This window comes from Lethenteron reissneri, chromosome 57 (assembly GCF_015708825.2).
Source record: "Lethenteron reissneri isolate LAM-NWPU_2019-01 chromosome 57, ASM1570882v1, whole genome shotgun sequence".
Lineage (NCBI taxonomy): Eukaryota > Metazoa > Chordata > Hyperoartia > Petromyzontiformes > Petromyzontidae > Lethenteron > Lethenteron reissneri.
The window spans coordinates 2,026,766-2,053,588 of NC_083835.1; the positions used below are offsets into that span (position 1 = coordinate 2,026,766).

General features: G+C 47.3%; 1 protein-coding gene across 4 annotated transcripts; it reads right to left on the reverse strand.

The window, feature by feature from the left end:
• On the reverse strand, positions 1-26,813 carry LOC133357348 (high affinity choline transporter 1-like). Of its 4 annotated transcripts, none has more exons than XM_061575256.1 (10): positions 26,433-26,813; positions 25,680-25,789; positions 25,154-25,452; positions 23,122-23,235; positions 16,183-16,338; positions 13,818-13,966; positions 11,452-11,595; positions 10,154-10,307; positions 8,336-8,553; positions 1-7,464 (listed from the first exon to the last, which is right to left on the reverse strand). In XM_061575256.1, exons 3-10 carry the CDS (start codon positions 25,335-25,337, stop codon positions 7,036-7,038), a joined length of 1,548 nt encoding a protein of 515 aa, XP_061431240.1. In that variant the 5' UTR covers positions 25,338-25,452; positions 25,680-25,789; positions 26,433-26,813; the 3' UTR covers positions 1-7,035. The 4 variants fall into 4 exon arrangements, with proteins under 4 accessions (XP_061431240.1, XP_061431239.1, XP_061431238.1 ...); XM_061575255.1 differs by having other exon boundaries at positions 1-7,611; positions 25,680-25,771; positions 26,433-26,812; XM_061575254.1 differs by having other exon boundaries at positions 1-7,611; positions 26,433-26,812.
• Positions 26,814-26,823: the final 10 nt, after the last annotated feature.

Below are 26,823 nucleotides of genomic sequence, written 5' to 3' on the forward strand. Positions count from 1 at the left end.
TTGTCTGTCCGGATTTGTTTTTTATTTAAGTACATTTTTGTGCGTATAACATTTGTGAAACATCACTTCAAGTAAGTGTTAATTTTAATGTATGTTTTAAAAGTCAGTTTAAAAAATGCCGATTTTAAAATTTCGGAAACATTACGACAGTTTTGATTTGCGACACGCGTTTATGACGTCTGTATAAGGCCACCGTGGATCGATTTACAACACAGAAACACTTCACCCAAATTTTCCCACGCGACTCTGAACTCGTCTTGACAGCGATGAGCGTTGCCGTGAAACGTGGTAGAGAGACACTCGGTTTAGTTTGTAAAGGTCAATTCACGCAAGCAGAGAAAGGACGAAGAGACACTCGGTTTAGTTTGTAAAGGTCAATTCACGCAAGCAGAGGAAGGACGAAGACAAGCAGAGATCATTGTTTTTGTCTCTGTTTGTGTCTCTCCCTTGTGATGGGACTTTGTAGGATGAACGTTGAGATGTATTAGGGGCACAGGGTGACCAATAAGGTCTGAATTTGTCTGTAGTAAGGTATGGCACTGATAAGGGGTTGACACGTTTGCTTAACACTCTTCTCCTATGAATGTATAGCGCTAGGGGACTCTTTTGTAACATGTTAATACGTTGATTTTGAAAAAAAAACACCGATTCGCATCTTATAGTAGTTTAGATCTTACTCATTCTAACCGTAGGTTCGAATTGAAACCCGAAGTTCCTCGGATATGAGGGACCCGAAATGTTCACATTTATGCGAATTCAACAAAGCAAATTACAAAGGAGATGGGGGAAAACCCACACACGAGTCGAGTACACAGCGGACAACAACAGATGTCGCTGCACCGCCCCATGCTGCCCACCACATAACGCCAGACGCCTGCTGAGCGTCCAGGATGTGCCGAGATCTGCCATGGAACATTCTGGCTAATTTGGTCATTGGGATTGCGTCGCTATATTCCGTCAATTAGTGGGCATCACATGCGTGGATTCCACAGCGGCGTTGGGTATGGCCTGGGTAGGTCAGTGGATTTCGTCACACCCTGTGTGCCCCTCTCATTACAAGCCCATCACTCGGGACAAAATCTGCGTTCCCATGTAATCACAACACGCCACGATTATCATTCACAGGCCGTGGCATGCAGCGTGGGTGGCTGGTGCAGTCGACCGCATGCAATTGTGTTGCGTATTGTGGTCAGCTGCAATAATTAGAGTTCCTCCTATACGATGAACATGAGCAACACTCACACTGCTTTTTCTACATTAAACTAAAATGTTTTATTTTACCAGGTAAGGCCCACTGAGCTATATAGCGACCTGCCCACAAATAATAGCTCAACGAAGTGGCTTATCACACGGAAACGTAGAGCAGCCAAATACTCTAAACGCGTGTTTCTGAATGTGTACAGGACCCAGAGATAAAGCCACGTGACCACGGGCAGAGCGTGCAAACTCCATGTATATACAGGCGTCAGGGTCAGGACCGAACCCACGACTTCCTGCATAACCAGGCGAGGTATTTAACATCTACTAGCCACCGCGGCGCCCCCTAAGTTACTTCCACACCGTGTACAGGGGAACCTACCAGGAATGTGGGGGATCAAGGAAAGTGGAGGATACATCTGTTGAACTTCTTTCGCACCGTACGTAGTCAACCGTGCTGATCGGAGGTACGGTGGAAGGACAACAAACTCGACACAAGAAGCAGTTCTCAAGAAATTAGTTGTCAATTTAGAACGAATCTGCTCCACTTAACCTCGGGTAAAAAGGTTCAATAGGGTGGCGGATAACAGGCATCTTTTGTTTCGTTTTACCGGAGAGCTCCCGTGGATAATAGAAGCCACTGGGAACAGGACCGTGGACAAGAAGAGTTCTCTCTTCTGTACGTATCGTGTGATCATGCGACGAAAACCTTCGTCCGGCAGTAGATAGACAATGGCTGATGATGATGAGCTTGAAAGGCGAATACACCAATGTGTGTTGAGAGGAACGCTCCACTGTTTCAAGGCACGTGCTTCCAGAGTAACCTGCTTCACAGTACAAGGGACATTTCCCCGAAACGTCGCCTACAGTATACAGTTTTCCTTTCAAGGCTTGGCGAATGAGTGAGTTGTTTGAATTATTCTTTGTGCATCACTGCAAACAGAGCGGTGTCACCGTATAACTTATTGTGCAGTATAATAGTTGGCATGCCAAGGGGGTGCGGTGGTGGTGGAGGGGGGGGAGCACCGTCCAAAATCTCAACAGGTTTTGAAGTGTTGTTTATATAACAGCGGGTTACAATTGCTCAACAAATGAACTTGTAATGTTTGACTGGAATTGTCAGATTGCTGTCATGAAGTTCCAACAAAGTGTGCAGCTGACAGGCACCCTTGGCCGATTGTGGATGTGGTGTAATCACTTCAAGAATCTTGGGTTTCAGTACTCCTTTCAATGGCACTTGTTGGCAAAAAAAACGTTGCATCATTCTGGTTATACCCCGAAATTAGAACCTCGGTCTCGATGAAACATTGGCACCTGCCGCAACTGGCACGCACGGTTAGTTTTTGCTGTATTTTTAGTGAATAGCAGAGTTTGCCAGGCGTGTTTTCATTACAATTTCGCTTTGAACCAGCTGACCGGGTGGCCCAGGAATTAGGGCATTGCCAACACCCGTCTGTCCACTGGCACACCGAAGCTGAGGCCAGCGCCAGGCCCCCACGGTACGGGTGGTTTTTTCCACTGGCTATTTGCCATGGTGAGCTGGAACCAAACTGGGATATACGCTGGCCTTACAAGACATCTGAAGCAGGCTCGGGACCAAACAAAGCCAGAGGCGAGGATAATGGTCATCAAACGAAACAAACTTTGTATTTTACCAGGTAAGGCCCACTGAGCTTTAGCTCTTTTTCAGAAACGACCTGGCCACAAATGATAGCTCAGCGAAGTGGCTTATCACATGGAAATGTATAGCGGCCAAACACCCTAAACGCGTGATGTTGATTCTAAATGTGGAGGGAAAACCGAAGAAAAATCCACGTGACCAAGGGGAGAGAGACACGCAAACTCCAAATATACAGGCGCCATGGTTGGGTTTGAACCCACGTCCACCTGCATAGCGGGGGAAGGCGATAACATCTCGCCACTGTGGCGCCCCTGCAAAGTACATTGTGTGTGCGGTGAGCCAGCACACCGCTTGGGCACGGTGTCTCACCGCGTCATTGACGTGCGTCTCTATACAGGCAGTCCCCGGGTTATGGAAGGGTTAGGTTCCCGAGAACGATCCGTAACCCGAATTTTCCGTACGTCGGAAACTGAACAATTCCCCCCAAAATCAACGATAAAATATCATGGCCGGAAGTAGTTGTGCCTCCCCTAGCCGATTTATAGTTTGTTTTCTTTCAGTAACGCATCACGCTATCGTCCGTTTTCTATCACTACCTATATTGTATCGCTGTACATACGCTCTGCACTTCCTGTGATTCTTTCATTTCAACGAATATCTACCCTAACACTACCCGCAATTAAACTAATGGAACATATACGGTATCTAGTTGTTTATGAATACCACAAAACATTTTTATATGAATTGTTAATAGAAAGCGGTCACTTCCGAATGTTTGTTTACTGTGCATTAGGCTAGGCCTAGACTTCTCTGACTGATCGCTGTTGGCTGAGACAATGAGAAATTGAAGGGTAATTGTGTTAAATAAAGTATATACAGTGAATAACTCATGAAATAAACTTAAAATGAAGAAAACAAGCAATAGACACATGGGGAAAATATAGTTCTAAGCATAGAAAACAAACAACTACGTAATGCTACAAAAGGAAAAGCATTACGTAACGCAACAAAAAATTCCATTTACTGAACCTTGATCCAAGCCTGCCTTACACCTCGCTCCGTGGTATTCATCCACAACCTCACCGCACTGCACGACATGCACTTACATAACTAACACACACAAAATCCGCATATTAATTTTTTTTTTACAACATTTACAGGAGCATTTACGTGAGGTCGGATTTCCATAAGTCGGGTCCTTCCACAACATGGGGGCTGTCTGCATATGCCTCGCGTGCGACATCAACGGCACGGCTCAGGTTCTGTAGTGGAAAAACAAATCTGGTGTGCCCGAAGCCGAACCGAGCTGGTTCGTCATGACCCCACGGCGACTCGGTTTACGTTGGATAAAGTAAGTGGGGGTTCAAATCCCAGGTCTTGGCCACCCGTGATTATAACCGGGCTCTCAAGTGTAGTGATGTGACGTTTCAGCATTGGTCACCGACAACTCCACAAACGAGATAATAAAGTGGTGGTTTTGACTTAAGATCGCTAGATTCTAGCTGCGATAGCGAAGAACATCGCTTTGATTAACAAGCAATGGGCACTCGATGCAAAGGCATAGAAAATGTGTTCCCCCCCCAGACGTGATTCAGAAGTAGTTCTGTCATGTCCTCTTCAAGTAGCATCCTCCCATCACCGAGCAACTCGGCCTTAGCTGTATAAAACAGAAATGTCTACGTCTCGTGACTTGGCGCCGATAACGCAACTGAAACGCACAAGAACAAAAGAAGATTTAAGAAAAAAAGTGAACGCTGTTACTAGGGGATCGTGGGCCCTGGCCCCACTACAGAAAAAAAGCTAAATGAAATAAACAACCTCGATAATACTTCCCCATTTTAAACTGCATATTATACGAAGTTTTGGACTCGATAAAATCGTACGGATGATTGTAAACGGAAGTGAATAAGCCGGCGTGCCAGCCACTGGTAAACTCGTTCGAGCAGCGATTGCACTTACCGTTCAGTTGACAACTGCACTCTCCAAGACAAATAGTTCACTACTTTAGCCCACCGGTGTGTTGAAGAGTGGATTCACAACATTTACAATTTACATTTACGATGAGCGTCTTGATGAGAGAAGATTTCTGTGCTGGGTGATGATGCGAATCTGCATTCAGATAGGCATCCGTGTGCATTCCCTTTCGGTAAACGTTGTGTGTTATTTTGACATTTTGACCGCGTCCAAGCAAAATATCCAGGAAGGGGAGTATGTTGGTCACCTCCATTTCCATGGTGAACTGATCGGCTGGGTTTTGCACATTGAGATTATTTAAAAATGCATTAAGTGTATCTTTACCATGTGGCCAGACAACCCAAGTGTCATCGAGATATCTAAACCAAAAATATAGTTTTAATGTACTTGAGGCTAGTGCTCTTGTTTCAAAGATAGACTTAATTAATTTATAAATCATCTCAATGTGCAAAACAAAGCCATACATTGGGCAAAGGCAGTGTCAGATGGTGAAAGTTTATGGAAAGATATTAAACAAGTTAAAGAAGCACTAAGACTGGACGGCTACAATAATGCTCAAATTAACAGAGCACTGAATGCCAAATCAAGATCGAACAATACTGCTGAAAGTGATCATATTATCAAAACAATTAAAATACCATATATCTCGGGAGTTACTGACAAATTAGCCCGTGCTTTGTAAAAGCAAAACATTAAAGTGAGATTTGGTACGGTACACGAAATTCAAAAACTAGTGTCTTGTACTAAAGATGAATTACCAAAGTGATCAACAGAAGGTGTATATCGGATCAATTGCTTATGCGGCAAGTGTTATATTTGACAGACGGGACTTAACATTAGCATAAGACTAAAAGAACACCAAAGGAACATTAAATTATCTCAATCACAGCTGTCAACAGTGGCAGAGCATGCTTGCCAACAAGGACATTCAATTGATTTTGATCACGTTGAAGTGTTATGCAGAACGAATTATTACTGGCCAAGACTAGTTAGAGAATCAATTGAAATTCAGAAGAATTCAAATAATTTCAACCGCTGTGATAGCGACAGACTCAGCGCAGCGTATTATTAAGTATTACACAACACATATTGCAACTCCTTACAGGTGAGTCACATGCTAAGTGGCTGATTACTGATCTATTACATAATTGCATAGACCCCCGCCTCTGATCTCGAATCCTGATGGGGTTCAACAATGATGACGTCATCCTGCACTATTTAAGGCCGGAAGAACGTGGATGGCTTCACTATCCTGGCAAATCGCCCGAATATGCTGGATGTAATTTCATGCAAAACGTCGTACTACTCAGATTGTAAATGTTGTGAATCCACTCTTCAACACACCGGTGGGCTAAAGTATTGAACTATTTGTCTATTGTCAACGTGACACGTTTTTAATTGATTGGCCGTGTCGGGTGGTGGAGGGTTGCAACACATTTATAAATAACGCGATCTAACCCAAAAAACCTTTCTCATGAATAATATTGGTTGCGAAAGCCTGCTACGTGTTCAACTGATGGAAGAGTAGGCTAAAATACCCGCTGTAGAGCAAAGGTCGCAAACGGGTTTTGATTCCTTACCCGTACCCGGCCGCACCAGGGTCGCAAATGGGTACCCGTACCCGGCCGGGTACGGGTAGCCGGGTATCGGGTACCCGGTTGCGACCTCTGCTGTAGAGGCTCTCTCAACGCTCCCTCTAGTGGCGTGTGTAAGCAATCGCGGGGCGTGCACCTTTGCCTCTCACACTGCTGACAAACATGAATCTCCAAGGCCTCTCTCGTATGTGAGCACTGGTTTCTCCGCATAAGGAAGGTAAACAAAGTCCTCCTGAAGACAATAACCGTGCCACTTTAATCACCCGTGGAAAACGAACGACTCAAACACGTCTCGCCCCAAACATGCCGAGCTCGGGGGTTTTTGGGCTCTTGGCCCAACGGTTATGGCACAGAGTAATTCTGATCGGCGAAATCTGAGTGTGCGGTGCCCCAGTTTTGCTCAAATGATTACTTGAATAGAGTACAGTCCTTGCCACAAGAGAGAGAGAAATGTAGAATGTGGAAATGTCAATTATTGCTACTGGGTAAAATTCACTGCGCCCCAGTGCGGCCCCACGTCTCACCAGCACACAGACACCACGCAAAGTAAGGTGCCCAGGAAAGATCAGTATAAATAGATGTGTAAAAATTTGGTCATCGTGCACGTCACATTATTTACAAAATTCCTTGCCGCTTTCCCAAGCGCCGTCATCCCGCGCACGTCTGCCTGATATCCGCTTCACCGCCGAGCTGCCCTTTCTCATCGGCCACCAACGTCATTTCCAACTGCTCTTTGTCACCGTCGGGCACGAAAACCTCGGTGGGCCGCGGCTGCGCCGGGGGGCCGGTGAACTCTTTCAAAAAATCCCAGCAGCCGGGCAGCGTTCCGGACACGAACAGGTGCCTCGTCAAGAAGGACACGGCGACGTTCACCGTCAGCGAGATCAACATGGCAATGGTCTTCATGGGAAGGGCCTGGTGGACCAGGCCGTCCACCTCGTGGTAGCCGGGGTAGCGGATGAGCGCCGGCAAGCTGAGCAGCGGCTCGCCGCCCGTCAGCCTGAAGAGGAGGCCCGAGAAGAACGCGACGATGAGCCCGTAGCCGTTGGACGCGCTGAGGAAGAGCACGAGGCACAGCTGCGGGAAGAGGACGATGTAGGTGAGCTCTCCGCACCACAGCCAGAGGCTGTAGGTCGACTGCGTCTGCAGGGCCAGGACCGTGGCCACGGATCCGGTGATGAGCACCGTTGACCTCAGCACCCACATGGACTCCCGGTCCGAAGCCTGGCGAGGGATGAACGACATTCGTTCCGGCGTTAGGGCGCGCGTCAGGGAGCTGCTGTTTGCGGTTGCGGCGCTGCGCTCAGAAATACGGTGACGCCGAGTTCTAGTCCGAGCCGCGGCGGAAGAGCGAGTGACGATGAGTAAGGCTGTGGGATTGGCAGAGCGGTCACGATGATCGTGGAAATCGCGAACTTGAATAAAGTCCAATCTTGACTTAAAGCTTTTGAATGAAGTCCGTGAAATCCTGGAACTGGCTGTGGAAACGTACGCGATTAGACGCATCCCTTATTTCCAAAAATGAGTTTTAGAGGAGTTGGAGGGGCGGGAGGGCGCTGTCCCAATAACGTAACAGTAATTAAATGATTAAAGATCCTGTACCGGTTCAGGATGTGTCACACTTGGTAAATTGTCTTGGGACAGTTGTGACGACTTAAGATAAACATAGAGACTCTTTGAGGTTCATTAGGGTGACTTCCCACGTTAAGGCGGTGACCGGTGGTTAGCGAGCAAGGGATGGCATGGGACAAAACAAAGATAACGGAACTCTGATACGCACTTCTCTACGAGACATGCATGTTGAACTTCTTCTGCACCGTACGTAGCCAACAACGCTGATCGGAGGTGCGGGAAATCCGACCGGACCCCGGACACTTCAACTCACGACGCTGACAGCAAGACCCGAATAAAACAGGAATGAAGGCGATACTTTGGTTAACCGCAGCACCTGGGGGCGGATGATCTGCGTGTAGACGTTGCGCGTGAACAGCGAGCCAGCCGACAGGAGCGCCGAGTCCGCGGACGACATCACCGCGGCGGCCAGCGCCCCGATGCCAATGATGGCGATGTAGTTTGGGCAAATGTGCTGCAGCACGATGGGCAAGATCATGCCCTCCTCGCCCCGCTCGTGCGGCGAGGGGAGGCCGTAGGTCGTCATGTTCCAGTCTGCGTGCGACAGGCGGCACGTGGGATCGGTCACAGCCGTTTATGCAGGAAGGCGAGCATCGTCATCATGTTCAAGTTTCAAATTGATTTTGTTTAACGAGGTGAGAACTTGAGAGACCAAGATGAAAGTCTCAGAATAAAATGAAGTGCAGGAATCGAGCAAATAGAAATTGGCAAAAAACGACCGCGTTGCAGGAGAAACCGAAAATACCGCAACCCACACCGACTCACCAGAGTGGGGCAGTATAGTCAAGTGTATCAACAGCTGTTGATACACTTGGACTACACCCATCCCCAAACCTTTATAAACGGTTTGCCTTTAGAGGCCGACTCCTTTGCCTGATGACGACCGCTTGTGTTGCGATCGAAGCATCGTGATTTGTTTTATTTTATTTTAATTTATTTCTACCTACGTGACTTTACCGAAAGAACCAAAGAGTATGGATTCCTGCAGTCACGAAAGCTTCAAATCAAGATTGGGGCAGTATGGTCAAACAATCCCATGGCACAATGGCACGGGGAGGCTGACAAGGCCCAAATTTGCCAAATTTTAAAATGACTAACAAATTCGCCAAAGCCACAACATCGCCCGCTACTGTGAAACTACTGAAGACTGCAATCATTTGGGAGGCGGTGACTTTCTTCATGATTTAGGCTTAGGCTTACGTAATACCAATTGTATATACGATTTGATTTTATTGCTAACAAAATAAGCAGAAATGACGCTTCCATCGCACGTATGTCCCTCAACACCACAGCAGCCACACGGCATTCTGGGAGGGCATTAGTTCAGCGGCGTTATTTCAACACAACCAAACTTGCGATTGGTTTCAACACTCATTGCCTCATCAGCAGTGAGGCTTGCTCGAGCCAATGCTGGTGAACTGCCAGATGTTCATAGGCGAGGATCCTATGCATTAGATATGGCTCCTAGCTCAATGTGCAACTACGATGTTATTTGATGAATGCAGCAATGGATTGACAAAGGGCTGAAAATGCAAACTAATGTATGGACGTATGTTTAAATTATTCCGCACCGTACGTAGCCAACCGTGCTAATCGGAGGTGCCGGGGGAAGGACAACAGACTAAACACAAAAAACTGTTCTAAAGAAATTCGTTTTCAATCTGGACGATTTAATAGTTCATCGCTCCAGTGGCTTCCTAATATCGGAAGGAAGAGCGTTCAGGACGGCCGCAGAAGCGCATCTGAAAGCGCGCGATGCGGTAACCGTCTGTGTTCGAGCGCAAGCCAAAAGCCGCTGCAAGGATGACCGGAGTTCGCGTGATGGTTTATGCTCCTTCACCCTCTCCCGTTCCGAGACGACTGTAAGTTGAGGGTGGCTCCCATTCGCCGCTGAATCTCGGAACGCGCAAGCGGCTCAACGTTAAATTTGTTTATGGAGGCATAGCGCAGTTGTTTTTAATGACACTGTCCTCACAGCAGAGAACCGCAGCGACACGACCGCACGCTATGATAGCTGGCACAAAACTGTGCCACGCGCCCTGCCGTATGGCCTTGTGGGAGCCTCGGTACCGATGAAGTTATTTCAATCTAGCGACGTACGCGTACGCCATCGGAACGGGAAAGGGTTGATCACCGGTGCTCACGGCCACCGCGCCGATGAGGACGGAGGGGATGGCGAGCAAGAGGGTGTTGAACGCCGACATGAAGGAGATGACCTGGGCGTGCGTGCCCGACTCTGCGGCGAGCACCCTCTGGAAGTAGCCCTGCCACGGGATGTTGCCCAGCGTCTGCAGGAAGCACAAACCCACCGGTCTCCTCAACTAAAGTGGACTGTTGTCTCAAAAAAGGCGCCTTTTGGCGTCATCTGGTCGAACACCGTATGAGACTTGGCTCTAAGGAAAGCCATCTCTGGTGTGGACCAATCAATTTCAAGGACAGTGCATACATTATCAGAGTTGTCTTTTTGCTTGCATTTTGACCTGCAAGTGTTGTGGTTAATGCAAACATGATCCCTTGTATAAAGGTGTCAGTTTTGTTGCCAGATAAAAGGGTAAAAACCTATTACGATGTATACTTTGTTGAACTTCTTTAGCACCGTAAATTTGCAATGCGTACAAACTGAACTTAATAAGGACATTCAGATGCATGGGAGAATAAATTAAAGAGAATATTCTTCGGATTCTAACAAGAGTCCGATACTGATGCCGGTCCGAAACCTAAGACACTGCTACATTGTCACGAGTTGTTCTGTACGTATGCGTGTTAAACTTCTTTCGTGCTAATAAGAGATTCGGGCAAAGAATAACAAATTAAACACAAAAAGCAGTTTTCAATAAATGAGTTTTTATCTAGATGATGTTAAAGTGCATATCTCCAGTGACTTCCTAATATCGGGAAGGAAGAGCGTTCCAGACGGCCGCAGCGCGCGATGCAGTGTCAGTTTTTGTTGGATGGCCAGCCAAAAAGCCGCTGCTGCGAGGGTGACCGGACTTCGCGCGATGATGGTTTATCGCTCCTTGACGAGATCAGCGAGGTACAGTAAAACCTTGGATTGCGAGTAACTTGGTCTGCGAGTGTTTTGCAAGACGAGCAAATTTTTTAAACAAATATTAATTTGATAAACGAGCAAGGTCTTGCAATACGAGTAGTACGTACGCTTTGTCTGCCGCGCGTCACGTGATCACAACTGATATACGAGTGCTTTGATATACGAGTGCTTTGGATTAGAAACACGTTTCCGGAACGAATTATGCTCGCAATCCAAGGTTTTACTGTATTGTGGTTCATTTGCGGCAAGCACTTTGTGAGTAACGAGGTGGTGAAATCTGAGCGAGTTGTCCGAGGTCGTCAGAAGGTTATTCGGTCAACACGCGACTCCTCCCGGGTGGCGTCGGCAACGCACGCGGGCTCCCGCTGAAGAGCGCTCCTCACCATGTAGAGCATGTTGTCGATCCAGCGCGTGATGTCCCTGGTCTCCAGGCGGCCCCGCCAGGGCTCCTGGTAGACGGTTTCCGTCAGCGTGGTGCCAATGTTCTTCACCGCCGGGTTCATCATGGCAAACGGCACGCACACCACCTGCCGGAGGGGAAGGCAAGACTTCAGACAGGCGACACGGAACTACACTCGATGATCATCACCATCATCATTTTAGTTATCATCTCAAGGTTTAGAGAATATGGCTGCGATAAATGTCCACGTGATGAGCCACTTCCTTGAGCTATCATGTGTTGCCAGGTCGCTTCTGAAATAGAGCTACGTCGCTCAATGGGACTTACATCGTAAAATAAAAAAAAGTTTAGTCTTTTTTTTTTTTAAATAGTTTGTGATGTCGAAAGCAACGAGATTGTCACGTGTCACATGGGACAAAGATCCCCTTAAGAGTTGTAGAGGCTACTGGAGGCAGGTTCTATGAGCGAGCACCGATTGGGGCCCACTCGGCTCACGAGTGTTTGGTGTGAGCGGCACCACTCTTGACCCCCATTCATCTCCCCTCTCCTAAGCTACGGAGGAGCACTGCGGAGCAATTGATCCTCATGGCGGTACCCCGGGATACCAAATAATACAAACTGGCCGAGGCAGTTAAATATTTTATTTCTGGGACACTATTTTGTTCAGGGGTGTAACTTAACTCCGCGACTGGGGTACCAATCAATCCGAAATCAGTGCCACGCCGCGATGTCGAAACGACAAACATCGGAATAACAAAATCCGTTATCGAAAAATTCTACTTAGAACAGTGCATCGTGTACAGCTCGTCGAGATGAGTCGATTGCCGCATCGCCGACCATCAACAGACTAAAAATGACTGCATCACGGACATTATGCGAGACCCGGGGTGCTGTGGTACCCCGGGGTGCCGCCATAAGGTTCAATTGCTGACATTAACCCTCACCTGCACTGTGCACGTGTTTGTTGCATTCATCGTATTCATCGGTCAAGTTAATTCATGTATTTTATCACTGTAAAAACTTAAGGGTGGAACAATGGCGCAAGCAGTTAGCGCGCAGTGCTATTATGTGCCCGGCTACCCGAGTTAATTCCCCGGCTAACGGTAACATCAGGGGAAAGCGATATCCAAAATGGTTCTGGACACACCCTTCACCGACCCATATTGACCGGTGTGGTGAAGTATGGTCAATCGACCCCGACAACGACACGGCGATAAGCGGCATGCATTCAGCAGTGGACTAACAAAGGCCTGGAAATATTATGACATTACACTCCATGCAAACATAACAAAAATCTAAACATAAAACAACAGAGTAGTCGAATAAACAGAAACAAGGCCATAATTTGTCATTTTTAAAGTACATTTAGTACACTTTCAACCACAGGGGGCTGTAAATTTAACGAGCTCTGTGCGGAATGTTAATCTGCAGTGCTCATTAAAATCCAAACCCATTGTATAAAGACATTCCTTACTAAGCTTGTTAACATTCAGAACAATTTTAATTCATTTAAGCTATTTAGATTAGAGATATCCTCTTGACTGTTTAATTTATGGGTTTCCCATCCACGTGAAATGCAACTCAACCCCGAGTTCCCTGTGGTGAAATGAACAGCAGCCTTCAAGCAGAAGCTCAAGGCTCAGGCTCCCACCTGATCAGGCGATCACCTGTTGAAGCTCTCACTTGTTCAGGCTCTCACCCGTTCAGGCACTCGCATTTTCAGGCTCTCAGCTGATTCAGGCAGTCGCCCGTTCAGGTTTTCACCCGTCCAGGTTCCCATCCATTCAGGTTCCCATCCGTTCAGGTTCACACCCGTTCAGGCTATCACCCATTCAGCCTGCCATCTTTTCAGGCTCTCAACTGCTTCAGGCTCTCACCCGTTCAAGATCTCACCCTTTCAGGCTCTCACCCATTCAAGATCTCGCCCATTCAGGCTCTCACCCGTTCAGGCTCCCACATTTAGGCTCTCACCTGTTCAGGTCATTGTACGAGGGACTCCGAACTCTGGCTCTGCGCCTCCGAGTTTTTGATCGAACATTGCGTTCGATTAGAGAAATATGCGCATGTTATGAATTGTTTAAAAGTGCATAAAAGTGTTTATTGCACTTTTAAATCATCTAAATTGAAAACTCATTTCTTTAGAACAGATTTCTGTGTTTAGTTTGTTGTCCTTCCCCCGCACCTCCAATTAGCATGGTTGGCTACGTACAGTGCAAAAAAGTTCAACATATATATATATACGAAAGGCCGGCTGGCAGAGGTAATGTATTGAAGGTTTCAATTTAGTTGGAAGGGATAATCACATTGAGAGTGAACAAAAACAGCGATTGGCTGAGACCTGTGACCTACCAGGCCCACGACCATGAAGACAAGCTGGATGATGTCCGTGTAGGCGACAGAGTAGAGACCGCCCAGGAGCGTGTAGATGATGGTGATGAAGGCTGACACGATGACCGCGATGGACCTGTCGATGTCCAGTATGACGCTGATGGTTGAGCCTGCAATGTAGGCCTCGGAAGCGTTTTCACTCGGGTCGCCGAGACATCAATTTCCGTGATACGATATTAATCTTCACGCGATGGATATTATCACGATATATCAGTTTCCAGTAACTCTCAAATAAAGATGACCTATTAACGTTCTTCGACTGTAATTCACTCCACACAAGCCTGCCGTAAGCCTGCCTATCAGTGCATCTATAAAATCCATAACACACGTCCGCATCGCACAGAGTGTCGATGTCACGCTGCCTGACTGACACGGCCATTTACCAAGTGCCGCTGCCACCTTTGGGATATGCGGAGAAGTCGGAAGGCGTTTCTGGCTCCGCCAGAGAAAAACGATGATATGCTGTCGAGCAAGTTTAAGAAAATAAAACGATTCATTTAAAATTGCTTTGTCAGTCCACTGCCGTGTCGGTCAAGGGACTTGTTTGACAATACTCTTTTGACAAAGGCTATTAAGAAGGAAGACGCTATGTTTCCCAAATGATTATAGTCTTAAGTAGTTTTTGAAGTCGGGGGCGGTGTTGTTACATAGCTTTGACAAATTAGTTATTTGCGAGTCATTTTAAAAAAGGCTAATTGGGACCATGACAGCCTTCCCATGTCATGTTGCCATGGGGGTCGTTTGACCGTACTTCCCCACGCTGATCAGTGTGGGTGGGGGCAAGGGGGGGGGGGGTTCCGAGGATCAGTTCAGTTATCGCTAGCCGCTGACGTTAACTGTGGCCCGATGATTAAACACAGGTCACCGGGGTCAGAGTGCAGCACGCTAAACATTACACAATGCAATATAACTTAGGTAATACGTTAATAAACATTGTCAGCAATAAAATAATAATTTACCAAAAGCAATCATGGTAAATACATCAACATCTACCCCTCTATTTAAGGACCGAAACAGGAGGGTTTCTCCACAAATCTGGCTACCGCCTGATGAAGCTGGTTGTAATTACTGGCGAAACATCACACGGTACTCAGATTGTAAATGTTGTGGCTTGGCTCTCCAACACACCGGTGGTGCTGTACTAGTGACGAATTGGCACGTTTTGTTTACGTGACAACCCTAACTAGTTGGCTGTGTCGGGTGGTGGCGGGTTTAACGACACATTTATATATTTACGCGATCCAACCCAAAAAAACCTGTGTTGTGGATGGTACATAAATGTAATTATCTTTGGCTGTTCAATAAGTGTTCTCACATGACATGTGGATGTTCTTTTCTAATGCTCAGGAAACCGAATTACCGGAAGTATTAATCACAAAACAACACAAACAACAACAATCCCAACCCATTTATGAATACCACTGCCCTAAAAAAGGAACTATTATATCCTGTGATAGGCGACGTTTCAGGAAATGGCCCTTCTTCAAAGGAGAGAGAAAGCGGACAGCAAGAACGAGTGAAAGACAGAGACCGCACCATTCACCATATACACCATGGGGCTCTCATACAAATGTTTATCTAAGAATGTGTTTCAATTAAATCTTTATTATTCTTCTTATTACATTTATTTATCCAGGAAAGCCGCACTGCGTCTTAAAACTACTGTATTTTCAGTTGGATCCTGTTGGGTTTTTTTTGCAGTAGGGGGCAACAATAGCCCTTTGTCTCTTTCCATTAAGTGACTTGCGGGGTCATTTTTATCCCATTTGGCACAATTGGACCAAGACGCCATCGCCGCGTGGCCCGACCTCTTTTGGATAACATCACGAGATCTGGAAAGTCCACTGCGACGCCGCGTACATTTCGGGTCAATACACCCCATCAGTATTAACGAAGGCAGCCGCGGCCTCGAACCGCGAACCTCCGCAAACAAGAGGGGCAAACGCAACTACCGCTGGGCCGTGTCACCTTCTCACATTGGCACACGAACAGTTGCACGCACAAGACTCCTGGGGGCAGCTGCCGCCCACGTGTAACCATCACCCCACGCTATACCACGTGTGAACAACGTGGCAGAGTGTGCGGTGACGATACGCGTAAGCCCTGTGCGACCTCCAGCAGTCTCATGGGGGGCAATGTCCTGCTACCTCATACAAAGTCTCTGCTCGGGTTGCGCAGTGGGAAGGGGAAGAAAAAAAAAACCTGGTGGCTCTTTGAGCCGCACCCGATTGGCTCGGCACAGTCCCGGCATGGCTCACCTCGGGTGTCCCGGTGGGCAAAAATAGCACGAATACGTCCACTGGTGCGACACGGCGCGGGCGTTTACCAAGGGCGGTGAGGACGGCGGTGGCCCAGAAGAGGTCCCCAAAGGCCGTCGGGATGTAGAAGAGCGACCCCAGCCACTTGCCGTAGCGTATCTGGAAGGGGTCGAGCATCGTGACGTAGCGGCCCATGCGCATGGGCTTGGCGAAGAACAGGGCACCTGAGCGTGCGACACAAAGACGAAAGGTCCCACCGTGTAGCTTTTAAACCTCGTTTATTATTTCGTATTTGCAGAGCGCCTTAGCTCAAGGCACTTTCCACGCGGTTTAAAAAAGGGTAACAAAAATAGTCATTTTTCGATGGCAAGGGCCGAGTGGAGAGTCCAGGGGAGGGAAGAGATAGTATTTTGGGAAATGGGAACACTGTTGGGGCGAGTGCTGTTAGTGAGCACCTATGAAGGTCAACCTGAGCAATGCTATCCACCCGTATGTCCCGTCACGAAACCTACGCGCGTCTGCTATGGACCTACAGCTTTCTGCTGTGTGTAAAATCCACTCGGCAGAACGGAGCGTTTCATTTACAGCCCCATGGTCTGGAACTGTCTGCCATCTGAAGTACAGTCAGCCGTGACAATCAGTGTGGTTAAGACCGGACTAAAAACAGCGCTGTCAGCGCTACTGCCTCAGCTTTTTGCTGAATATGGGGTGCTACAAATCTTGAGATTGACGGCGCACGAGGGGATGCATGGTCAGCACCATGCCTGGCTGCCTTTGTCTCCCCACTGGTGATGTTTACGCACTCCAGCAGGTACTCATTTAAGGCTGAGTCGACCGAGGGGAGGCCCACGACCCAGTCTAGATATTCGTCGCCAAACAAAAAAAATAAACACAATCAGCCAAGAGCTGTAATCGAGCTCAGTGTCCTGAACCCTCAGCCGCGTGGCCACCTGTTATGTTTATAAATATGTTTTTAAATCCATGATACGTAACTTTGTCATAACCTCCTCTAAGAGCTTCCACCCCGTCGGCAAATGTCAGCCCATCAACGCTTTTAATTGTCTGCAAACCCCTTGCACGCAAGTCAAGCCTCTAATTTCTTCACGCAAGTTCTTAAAATGAAAACGGACGACGCTCAATTATCTAGGGTAATAATGCGGAGAGGTGTGGCACTGAAAAACAAAAACACAGATAATGCAAGACATAAATTGACGCAAAAAACAACATATTTACCGTTTATCAACGTAGATTCGCGGTGAAGGCATATAATGTATCGTCTATTTTTATTTAAAATCATTTCAACTTGTAACGTGCAGCACAATCTTTGCTCACTCTCAAAAACTCGAGAGGAATACGGATTGAGGAGGAGCCACAGACGAGAAAGGAAAGGCAACAGCCAAGCAGCGAGCCTGGTGCCAACAATTGCCAAAGCTCTGCGCTGCTCTATATACTAAGGCATTACCGGGCGATTAAGGAGTGCTTAAATGCGGGAGGAAACCCACGAGGGTGAGGGGGAAACACTCTATCCCACGCCGATGGAACAGGTGGAGTCCACATTTTTTTTTACTGTACCGACTGCCCCTGTGATTCTTGTTAACTCGGCACCCGCCCCACCCACGATGTCAGTGGCCAACATTTTCTCGGTCCATTGATTGCAAGGCCCTTTGCCCCACATTTTTCTGGGCTTTCTGCCCAGTGTCTCCCTCCCCCCACCACCAGCCCCTCTTCAGAACGTCTACACACTCATTAACCAGCACACTCATCAATCGTCAAACTATTTTCCAAATAAATTAATCATTGTTGCTTAATTCAGAAAAGGCCCCCCAACCCCCCTGCCCACACGTGGTCTCGAGACAGGGTTTGCCAGTACTCTTTAATCCACTTTTTTTTTTAATTACCACGTACATTGTAAAACTGATGTCTGGCCAAAACATACCAATGCTGATAAATCACTTACAGAATGCTACTTAAATGGCAAAACGGCAATGGATCATCCACGCACCCCCCCCCCTCCCCACTGCTAGCGAAAACTTAGCAGGACCCTCCAAACAAAAGTAGGTAAGACAGCACGGCTTTCCTGAGCAAACACGCGCGATAAAGAGCGAGCTTCAGTAGGCCTCTTCGTCAGCATTTAAGGGTTATTCCCAATGTTGCTGTTATGACTTGGCAGTTCCGTGACCGTATTCGACATTCCTTGTGTTTCACCCACGTAGCGGGGAAGACCGTGAGGGGCTTGTTAGTGTCCTTGACCGACGTGGTGAAGTATGGTCAAATAAACTCCCGCAAGACGAGTGAGTACAGGTCCCTCATCCAGCAGTGGAATGACAAAAGAATGTCGTGCACGTATGTAGATTTACAAGTGTTCCAGGATTAAAAGACACATTTAAGCCGAAGAACAGCCAATTGGCAAATAATTTTGCATGGGTGACCTAGACAACGCAAGAACGATAACTTGTGTTAGATCGAAATGAACAGCAAGGAAAGTGCATTGAGTCTTAGAGGAAATGGAGCATAAATGATGGCATCCTCTTTGGATGCCAATTTTCATTCACATATGCGTGACATCAGGCTGGCATGCCTGTCAATTACGTGGGAGAAATGTCCATGTTTGGACATGTTATAAGTGGTTCTCACAACATATTTTTTTTACTAAGATTGCCAAGTATGATGTCATCCAGTCTTAACCGAACCCTACAACCCCACTCCGACAGTGTGTTTATAATGTGTTGCTACAGTGTGTGTATGTGCTCCTACAGTTTTTTCGGTAAAGTCACAATAGGTAAAAAATGGAAAATAAATTAAATCACGACGTTTCGGAGGCAACACGAGCTTCCGTCTTCAGGAGGAACCGTCACAGCAAAATTGCTGCATCAAGTGAAGAGAGCTCTAAGAGACAAAGCTCCCTTCACTTGATGCAGTCACGAAAACTTCAAATCTAGAATTCCTACAGTGTGTTTATAATGTGCTCGGCAGAGCAACGTCCAAGGGGGAATATCTTGGAATTACACCGAGATCCAAGAGAAACGGAGTTAGAGATGTTATTGCCTGCGGCTTTTGCACGACCAGGGGCGCCACGGTGGCTAGGAGATGTTAACTGCCTCGCCTGGTATGCAGGATAAATTTCGATTTAAAGCTTTTGTGACTGCAGTGATTCATCTTCTTGGTTCTTTCGGTAAAGTCACGCAGAAGGGAAATAATAAATAATACAAATAAATAAAATAATTCTCACGACGTTTCGGCCACAACGCAAGCAGCCGTCCTCAGGTGAAGAACAGGTCTGTCGGAAAGACAGCGAAAGACAGCATTCAGACGCTGTCTTTCCGACAGACCTGTTCTTCACCTGAGGACGGCTGCTTGCGTTGTGGCCGAAACGTCGTGAGAATAATTTTATTATGTTTAATTCTTATTATTTTATTATTTCCCTTCTACGTGACTTTACTGAAAGAACCAAGAAGATGAATCCCTGCAGTCACGAAAGCTTTAAATCAAGTGGAGGGAGGTAGGGAGGGGGCGTATGATAGCCCCCCCCCCCCCAATTTTTGCAAGGCTGGAAATTGAACACATCTACACGCACATGCTCACACACACACACAGCAGCTTTAGGCTCAGGGTAATCACAGCTTCGATTTGGAGTTCTACAGCTTAAGGTACATAGGCCAAAGTTAAACTTTATCAGCAGAGGATTTACAGTTGTATTGTGTAAGCGGAAAAGCTAAGGCCGAGGTGACCCGTGGGACAATCGCCTCTTAAGGACGAGATTCGAGCCACCCACACGATCACCATCACGTTTCTCTTCAGCTCGTTATCGGCACTGCGAGCCACTGCGAGCCACCGCGGGCCACTGAGAAGGCACGCAACAACGACGCGTTAAAATGATCGATGATTGTTGGGCGAGCGTCGATTCATCTGCCAAAGCATTTGTGACGTTTCAGAACTGATTCTTTTCTGTAGGTGACCGGGGGGGTGGGGGGGGCAGTGCTGAAAACGTGTACGTTGAACCTAGGCATCAGCCACCCGTGATTGAACGGGGATGTCAAGTACAGCGAGTTAATGGTCTAGGCAGCATTTTACTTCACATAAATGATACTGGTAGGAACCTCCTGGTTACACCAGCCCACAGGGGATTATTGTGTCCGTCCGTCCTGCAGGGAGGGGCTGGGTGGGGAGGGAGGGGCTGGGTGTGGAGGGGCTGGGTTGGGAGGGTGGGGAGGGGCTGGGTGGGGAGGGGCTGGGTAGGGAGGGTGGGGCTGGGTGGGGGGTGGGAGGGGTGGGGCTGGGTAGGGGGTGGGGAGGGTGGGGCTGGGTGGGGAGGGACTGGTCACCCCGTGGTGCCCTTATAAAACTCAACGTTTAACCTACTCACGCCGGCTTGTGCCCGCCCTCACAGTCGGGCATATTTGAGGAATACACCACGCCGCCGTTGACCCTGGCCATTGACCGAGCAATCCAACGTTCCTACAGTTCCCTCCGCAGGAATGTGTAAATGACATCCATCAGATCAAATGTTGTTCGAATTACAGCCCAGAGAATATGCGTACAGTATATATGCCCTGCCAAGTGACAAATATCTGTGGCAAGGCTTTTAGAAAAATGTTCCCTCGAGTTGTGTGGATTACATGAAAATTTACTTTGAAGGTTATCTGAAGATGATATCACCCTTCTTTGAGCCATTCTCTAAAACAGAGAGAGATACACACACTTGTCTGTGAGTTCAGAATGGATAACACTATGTACCACAATTTTTGTTCCTGGGTACTAAGTGTTATTTTTTTATTGCGCATGCCTAAAAAGTATAGAAAATGGATATTATTCACCCACAAACTTTGCTTTTGTGACCAGGACTTTCTGTGAACGAAAGACACAAATGCACACCACGTTTTCTCATTGAAAATAGGTACATTTCAAAATATCACTGTCCTGCTAACAAAAGCAAAGTTTGTGGGGAATAATAGCCATTTTCTGTACTTTTGAGGCATAAGCTATTAGAAAATAACACTTCTTACCCAGGAATTTTTTTTTGTTACACAGTGTATTCTGTCTCATGGCATGATGCCGATAGAACCATTTTACCCCCACCCAACCAAGGGAGTCGATGATTTACAATTAATATACGTCGTGCGTAATTTGTTTATGTAAACCCTGCAGCCTCTGTAGAATTATGCAGTAACTGCAAGGGCATAAAAACAGGATCGATTCTGGAATCGAATCGCGACTAAAAATATCACCACAATCCATCGGAATATGATCAGGACTAACCACACACCCAGAAATGCTCTTTTTCACTTCTTTCTTTGTACACCGTTTTGAAAAGCAACTGACAAAACAATGTAAACTGCGTGTTGAATCTGGTAAACTATTCGATTACGTCAGGAGGCATTTGGTGTACAGTGTCCGAACCTCCTCTGCGAGTGTATGTACCAAGCCCATAGCCATGGAGTCAACATTGGGGGGGACCAAATCTTCCAGGGGGTCTGGGGTCCCCCCCCCCCCCCCAGAAAAAAAATCTAAATTTGAAAATTAATTTCCTACCAATTCCTGCCTAAAATATTAAAAAGTTCACTAACACATAGGATGGACTTTTTATAATTTTTTGTTACAATAATGTATAATAGTGTATTGTATTACATTGCTCTGTTTTTTCTTTTTTACCTTTTCTTGTTTCATTGTATGTAATGGCAGAGATTCTGGATTAATAAAGTACAACCATAACCACAATCATATAAACAGAAATCTATTTTATAGCAATATATTGGGGGGGGGGGGGCATTTTAAGCATATTTGAATATTGGGGGTCCCCCCCTAATATATATTATAATCACGGCCTTGGTACGTACAATGATGGGCAGTGGTTGGTTACGTGACGAACGTAGGACGTTTCTTTATTTTTCCATTCTATAACGCATTGGTAGGTCCGTTGTTGAAACACGATTAAGCACTTAGTGACCGCAAATTCATACACCTCATGGTTAATGATTGAACTGGAGAAACGCCCTTGTTTTCTTATAGGCCCTATACTTTGCACAGTTCAGTTGTGTGTACATTACAGTAGTGGCACCTAGCCACTGGCTTTCAATGACACACTGGATAAGGGAGAACCATTAACACATAGCAAGCGTCACCCTTCTCAAATGACCAATGAGCACCGCCGCAGAGAATCTGGGTTTGAATCCACGTTTCAGCCGCACGTGGTTAAACCAGGTCAAGCGCATTGAATTGACTGTCTCTCAGCCCCGACGACCAATGACTGCCCAAAGTAAAAAAAGCCATCGCTCGCCACCAATCCACGTGCTACAATAGCCAGGGATACATATCAGTTACCCGGGGGATAGAACACAGAAAGTTCTGTTAAGAATTGTGGCAAGTCCGCCAGGCTACAATTGTAGTACGATCCTGAATGTTAAAAGAAAAAAAACGGATCTTATGTCTGTCGGGAGTGGGATCGCAACTCTCAATCTCTCATAAGAGCTGCTGCTACGGATTGTGTCGTCGGTCCCACTGCACCAGCCGATCGCGTTCATTCATTATTCAATTTGTAATGTGTACAAACTGAACTTAATAAGGACATTCAGATGCAAGGGAGAACACATTAAATAAAGAAAATATTCTTCGGATTCTGACAAGAGGCCGACACTGATGCTGGTATAAAACCTACGACACTGCTACATCGTCACAAGTTGCTCTGTATGTATGTAGAACTTCTTTCGCACCATACATAGCCAACCGTGCTAATCGGAGGTACGGGAGAAGGACAACAAAACACAAAAAGCAGTTCTAAAGAAACGAGTTTTCAATCTAGATGATGATTTAAAAGTGCATAGCTCTCGCGGCTTCCTAATATCGGAAGGAAGAGCGTTCCAGACGGCCACAGGAGTGCATCTGAAAGCGCCACGCGATGCGGTGACCGCCGTCTTTGTCTGATAGGCCCCGTTCGCCACGCAATGAGTGCCTCAATGCGGAGCTCGCTGTTGCAAAACACCGCTGCTCCCCCCCGCCATTCCACCCCTTACCGAAGAAGAGGCTGAGGGAGCAGCCCAGGGGGAACTGGTTCCAGGCCAGTCCAAGTCCAGGCGTGTACACCACCTCCGCCGTGCCGTTAATGTACGAGCCTCCCACCCACGTCGCTGCACGCACGCACACACACAGGGAAGGCCGCATTAGGTTTTCTTTTAAGCTAGGCTGCTGTACTTTAAGGTACGTTTCATTTATTGCGCTAGGGCAGGACACGTTATAGTCAGGGATGATGGTCAGTGGTCGAGACTAATGATGGACTGGAAGCCAAAGGAGGGAACGCACCCCGAGAGAATATTCACCGCAATTTGATCGACACATTGTAAGGGTGCTCTGTGTTTATAAACTAAAACTACAATTAAAACTTTTTTTTTTGACCAGGTAAACTTCCACTGAACTTTGTAGCTCTTTTTTCAGAAGCGACCTGGCAATCACAAATGATAGCCCACTGAAGTGGCTTATCACTGTAGAAAATTATAGCAGCCAAATACTCTAAACGCACGTCGATTCTAAACGTGGAGGGGAAACCGGAGGACCCGGATAAAAATCCACATGACCACGGGGAGAACATACAAACTCCAAATATACAGCAGGCATCGTCAGGGTTGGGATCAAACCCACGATCTCCTATATACCAGGTGAGGTAGTTAACATCTCTCCCTCACACACAGCTGTGTACCCTGGCCTGCCGCCCTGATCTAGAGTTGTCACGTCTGATGTACAAGATAACCCGGACACATCGTGGGAAGAATATCTCACAATAGAGGAACAACGAGTCAGTGCGTTGTCATAAGCAGGGTTCAATTTGATGGCAGGGAATTTCCCCCATCTGAAGGGGTGGGGGGGGCTATACATTTATTCCCCCAGATAACAGATTTGACTATACAATGACAGGATTGAGGCTAGTTCATATTTGGGAAGAGCTATAGCTGTCCTTCATTCAAATTGCATCTCTCACAATCACTGAGGAACCAGGCGGTGAGTCGGCGCTACAAACAATTGCTCAAGTTCTGTGGTCCTCTTTATATGAAGATGTTTTCTAAACTAAACTTTTAATTTTACCAGGTAAGGCCGACTGAGCTATATAGCACTGTTTCAGAAGTGACCTGGCCACAAATGATCGTTCGACGAAGTAAGCTTATGATGTGGAAATGAATAGCAGCCAAATACTCCAAATGCATTTTTATTCTAAATGTGGAGGGACAAACTGGAGGAGTCGGAGAGAAATCCATGCGACCACGGGGAGAACACGCAACTCCAAATATACCGGCATCAGGTTTGGGATCCAACCCACGACCTCCTGTATACCAGGCGAGGTCGTTAACATCTCACCACCGTGGCGTTTAAATGTGTAAGGGAACCAGAAATCCCACGGGTGCAATCTAGCAACACTCTATCCCATACAGAAACCCCGTTCTTTGAGTGGTGGAATATTACGCAACTGACGAGACCCGAGACGTTCACTGTCCAGGGAAGTATACTAATAGGGTTTTTCCCCTTTTTTTCCTGGCAACAAAACTGACACCTTTTGCAAGGAATCATGCTTACTATTAGTACATTTTGGTACTGGCAAAGGCGGTCCCATGATGTAGCTGCTCACCCCAAGCTCTCATTACTCTGATAGTGCGTTGTCTTTGAACTGTGCGCCTTTTGGCGTCATCTGGTCGAACACCATATGAGACCAGGCTCTAAAGAAAGCTGTCTCTGGTGTGGACCAATCGGTTTCAAGGACAATGCATAAATGATCAGAGTATTGTTTTTTGTTTGCATTTGACTGCAAGTATTGTGGTTAATGTAAGCATGATTCCTTGCAAAAGGTATCAGTTTTGTTGCCAGGAAAAAAAGGGGAAAAACCCTATTAGTATATTTTGGTACTGGCAAAGCAGGTCCCATGATGTCCAGGGAAGGTTTACAGGTTTCCCAGAACAGCAACACGAAATCGGAGGCGAATCCTGAGAAAACCAGTACAAGGTGGCAACCCTACCCGGATGGCCCCCGTCCTCCCGGTGGGGCCGTCTTGAGGTAGCGTACCGGTGGCGGTGAAGACACCGACGATGACGCTCATCTTGCGGTCTCCCACCATGGCCATCTCGCTCTGCCCGGCCTGGCAACCCCTCTCGGTGGCTCTGGACCGGCGAGCGGCCCAGACGCCCGTGACCAGGATGATGATGTAGAAGACGAGGACGGCCACCACACCAGCCACGTTCAGCGCCATCTCCTCCCGTCCAGGTCTCCTGCACGACGGTCGGTTCAGTCGGTGGCGGTGCAAGGACCGCTGTGAGCTGCAGCGAGCTCTCCTTCAAATGGGAACCCGGCCAAAGCGGCAGGAACTTTTTACATGGGAAGGGGAGGGTTTCAAGGGATTTGCACAGAGCAAAAAGCGGGGACATTGTATAACAACCAGTGCTGTGTGCAATGGAAATCTTGTAGGCGATCCAAAACAACATTATTCATCACAGTAGAATTTTGAAATGCTATTTATAACAAGGCTTACAATGGCACTCGCTGCTATATTGAATTAAACATTCTCAGTGTGTGACTCTTCTGTCATACTCACCTCCAAAGGCTCTCTCCCTTGGTACTATTCTTCTCTTCTGTCAAGACTGTCGCTTCTTCTGTAACACTATCCTCTTTGTCAAATCCTCGGTCCTGTCAAACGGAACTCTCCTGTCAAACACTCCAGACACTTTCCATAAACACTCTCCCTCCTCCTCTCAAAAACCCATCTCCTGCCATACTAATACAGCCCCCGTATAACCTTAATGGGCTATACGGGGGGTGTATTGGTCCTGCCACACACTCTTATGCTGTAAAACACTCACCCCCTCTGAAACACTCTCCGCCTGCCAAAGAGTACTGCACCGTCAAACACTCGTGCTGTCAAACACTGTTTTGTCCTCCTGATACTGCATATCCTCCTCTGAAACACTCTCCTATAAAACACTCTCCTGACGGCCACGCCGATTCGATAACACGCTCCTGCAAAACACTCGTGTCCTGTCAAACACTCGTGTCAAACACTCGTGTCAAACACTCGTGTCAAACACTCGTGTCAAACACTCGTGTCAAACACGCGTGTCAAACACTCGTGTCAAACACTCGTGTCAAACACTCGTGTCAAACACTCGTGTCACTTTCCCTTCGTCTCACTCACCTGTCAGACACTCTTAAGCTGTCAAAACACTCCCTCTTGTCACTATGCTCATGTTGTCAATCACTCCCTCTTGTGAAACACTCGCGTACTAGAATCAACTTCTTGTCAAACACGTCTCATTGTCATGGCACTCCTCACCGCTAGTCAGTCACTCACCTCTAGACAGGAGGAATGGAAGTGGGGGGGAGGTGGTTGTTTCGGAACTCGCTTCTCTCTCTCGCTTCGCCTTGGGGGCCAATCGCCGCCGATGAATGAGGACCACGCAGGACGGGACACGAGACTGACTCCCTGCCTCCCTCCCTCCCTCGCTGCCCGAACCACGACGAAGACGACACTGGCACACAAAGAGAACGCCGCCCTGGCATGCGGCTCCTCACTTGTCCCACTCTTCGTCCTCTTCTTCCTCCTCTTACCTGCCCCCCTCCCCCCTCTCCCTGGTGGGCGGACGTCTCAGTCGTGGATCGCTCGAAAACGCCGCAGCACACGGGGGGTGAGAGGGTCACGGCACAACGCGCCCGCGGTGCAACATGGACAGGAAATCGAGCGC

Coding starts and splice junctions, on each gene's coding strand:
- LOC133357348 (XM_061575255.1), bottom strand. CDS start 25,337: ATGGCGCTGAACGTGGCTGGTGTGGTGGCCGTCCTCGTCTTCTACATC. Junction 10,308..11,451: donor TCGACAACATGCTCTACATG/GTGAGGAGCGCT, acceptor TGCTTCCTGCAG/ACGCTGGGCAACATCCCGTG. Junction 8,554..10,153: donor CGCGGTGGCCGTGAGCACCG/GTGATCAACCCT, acceptor TGTCGCACGCAG/ACTGGAACATGACGACCTAC.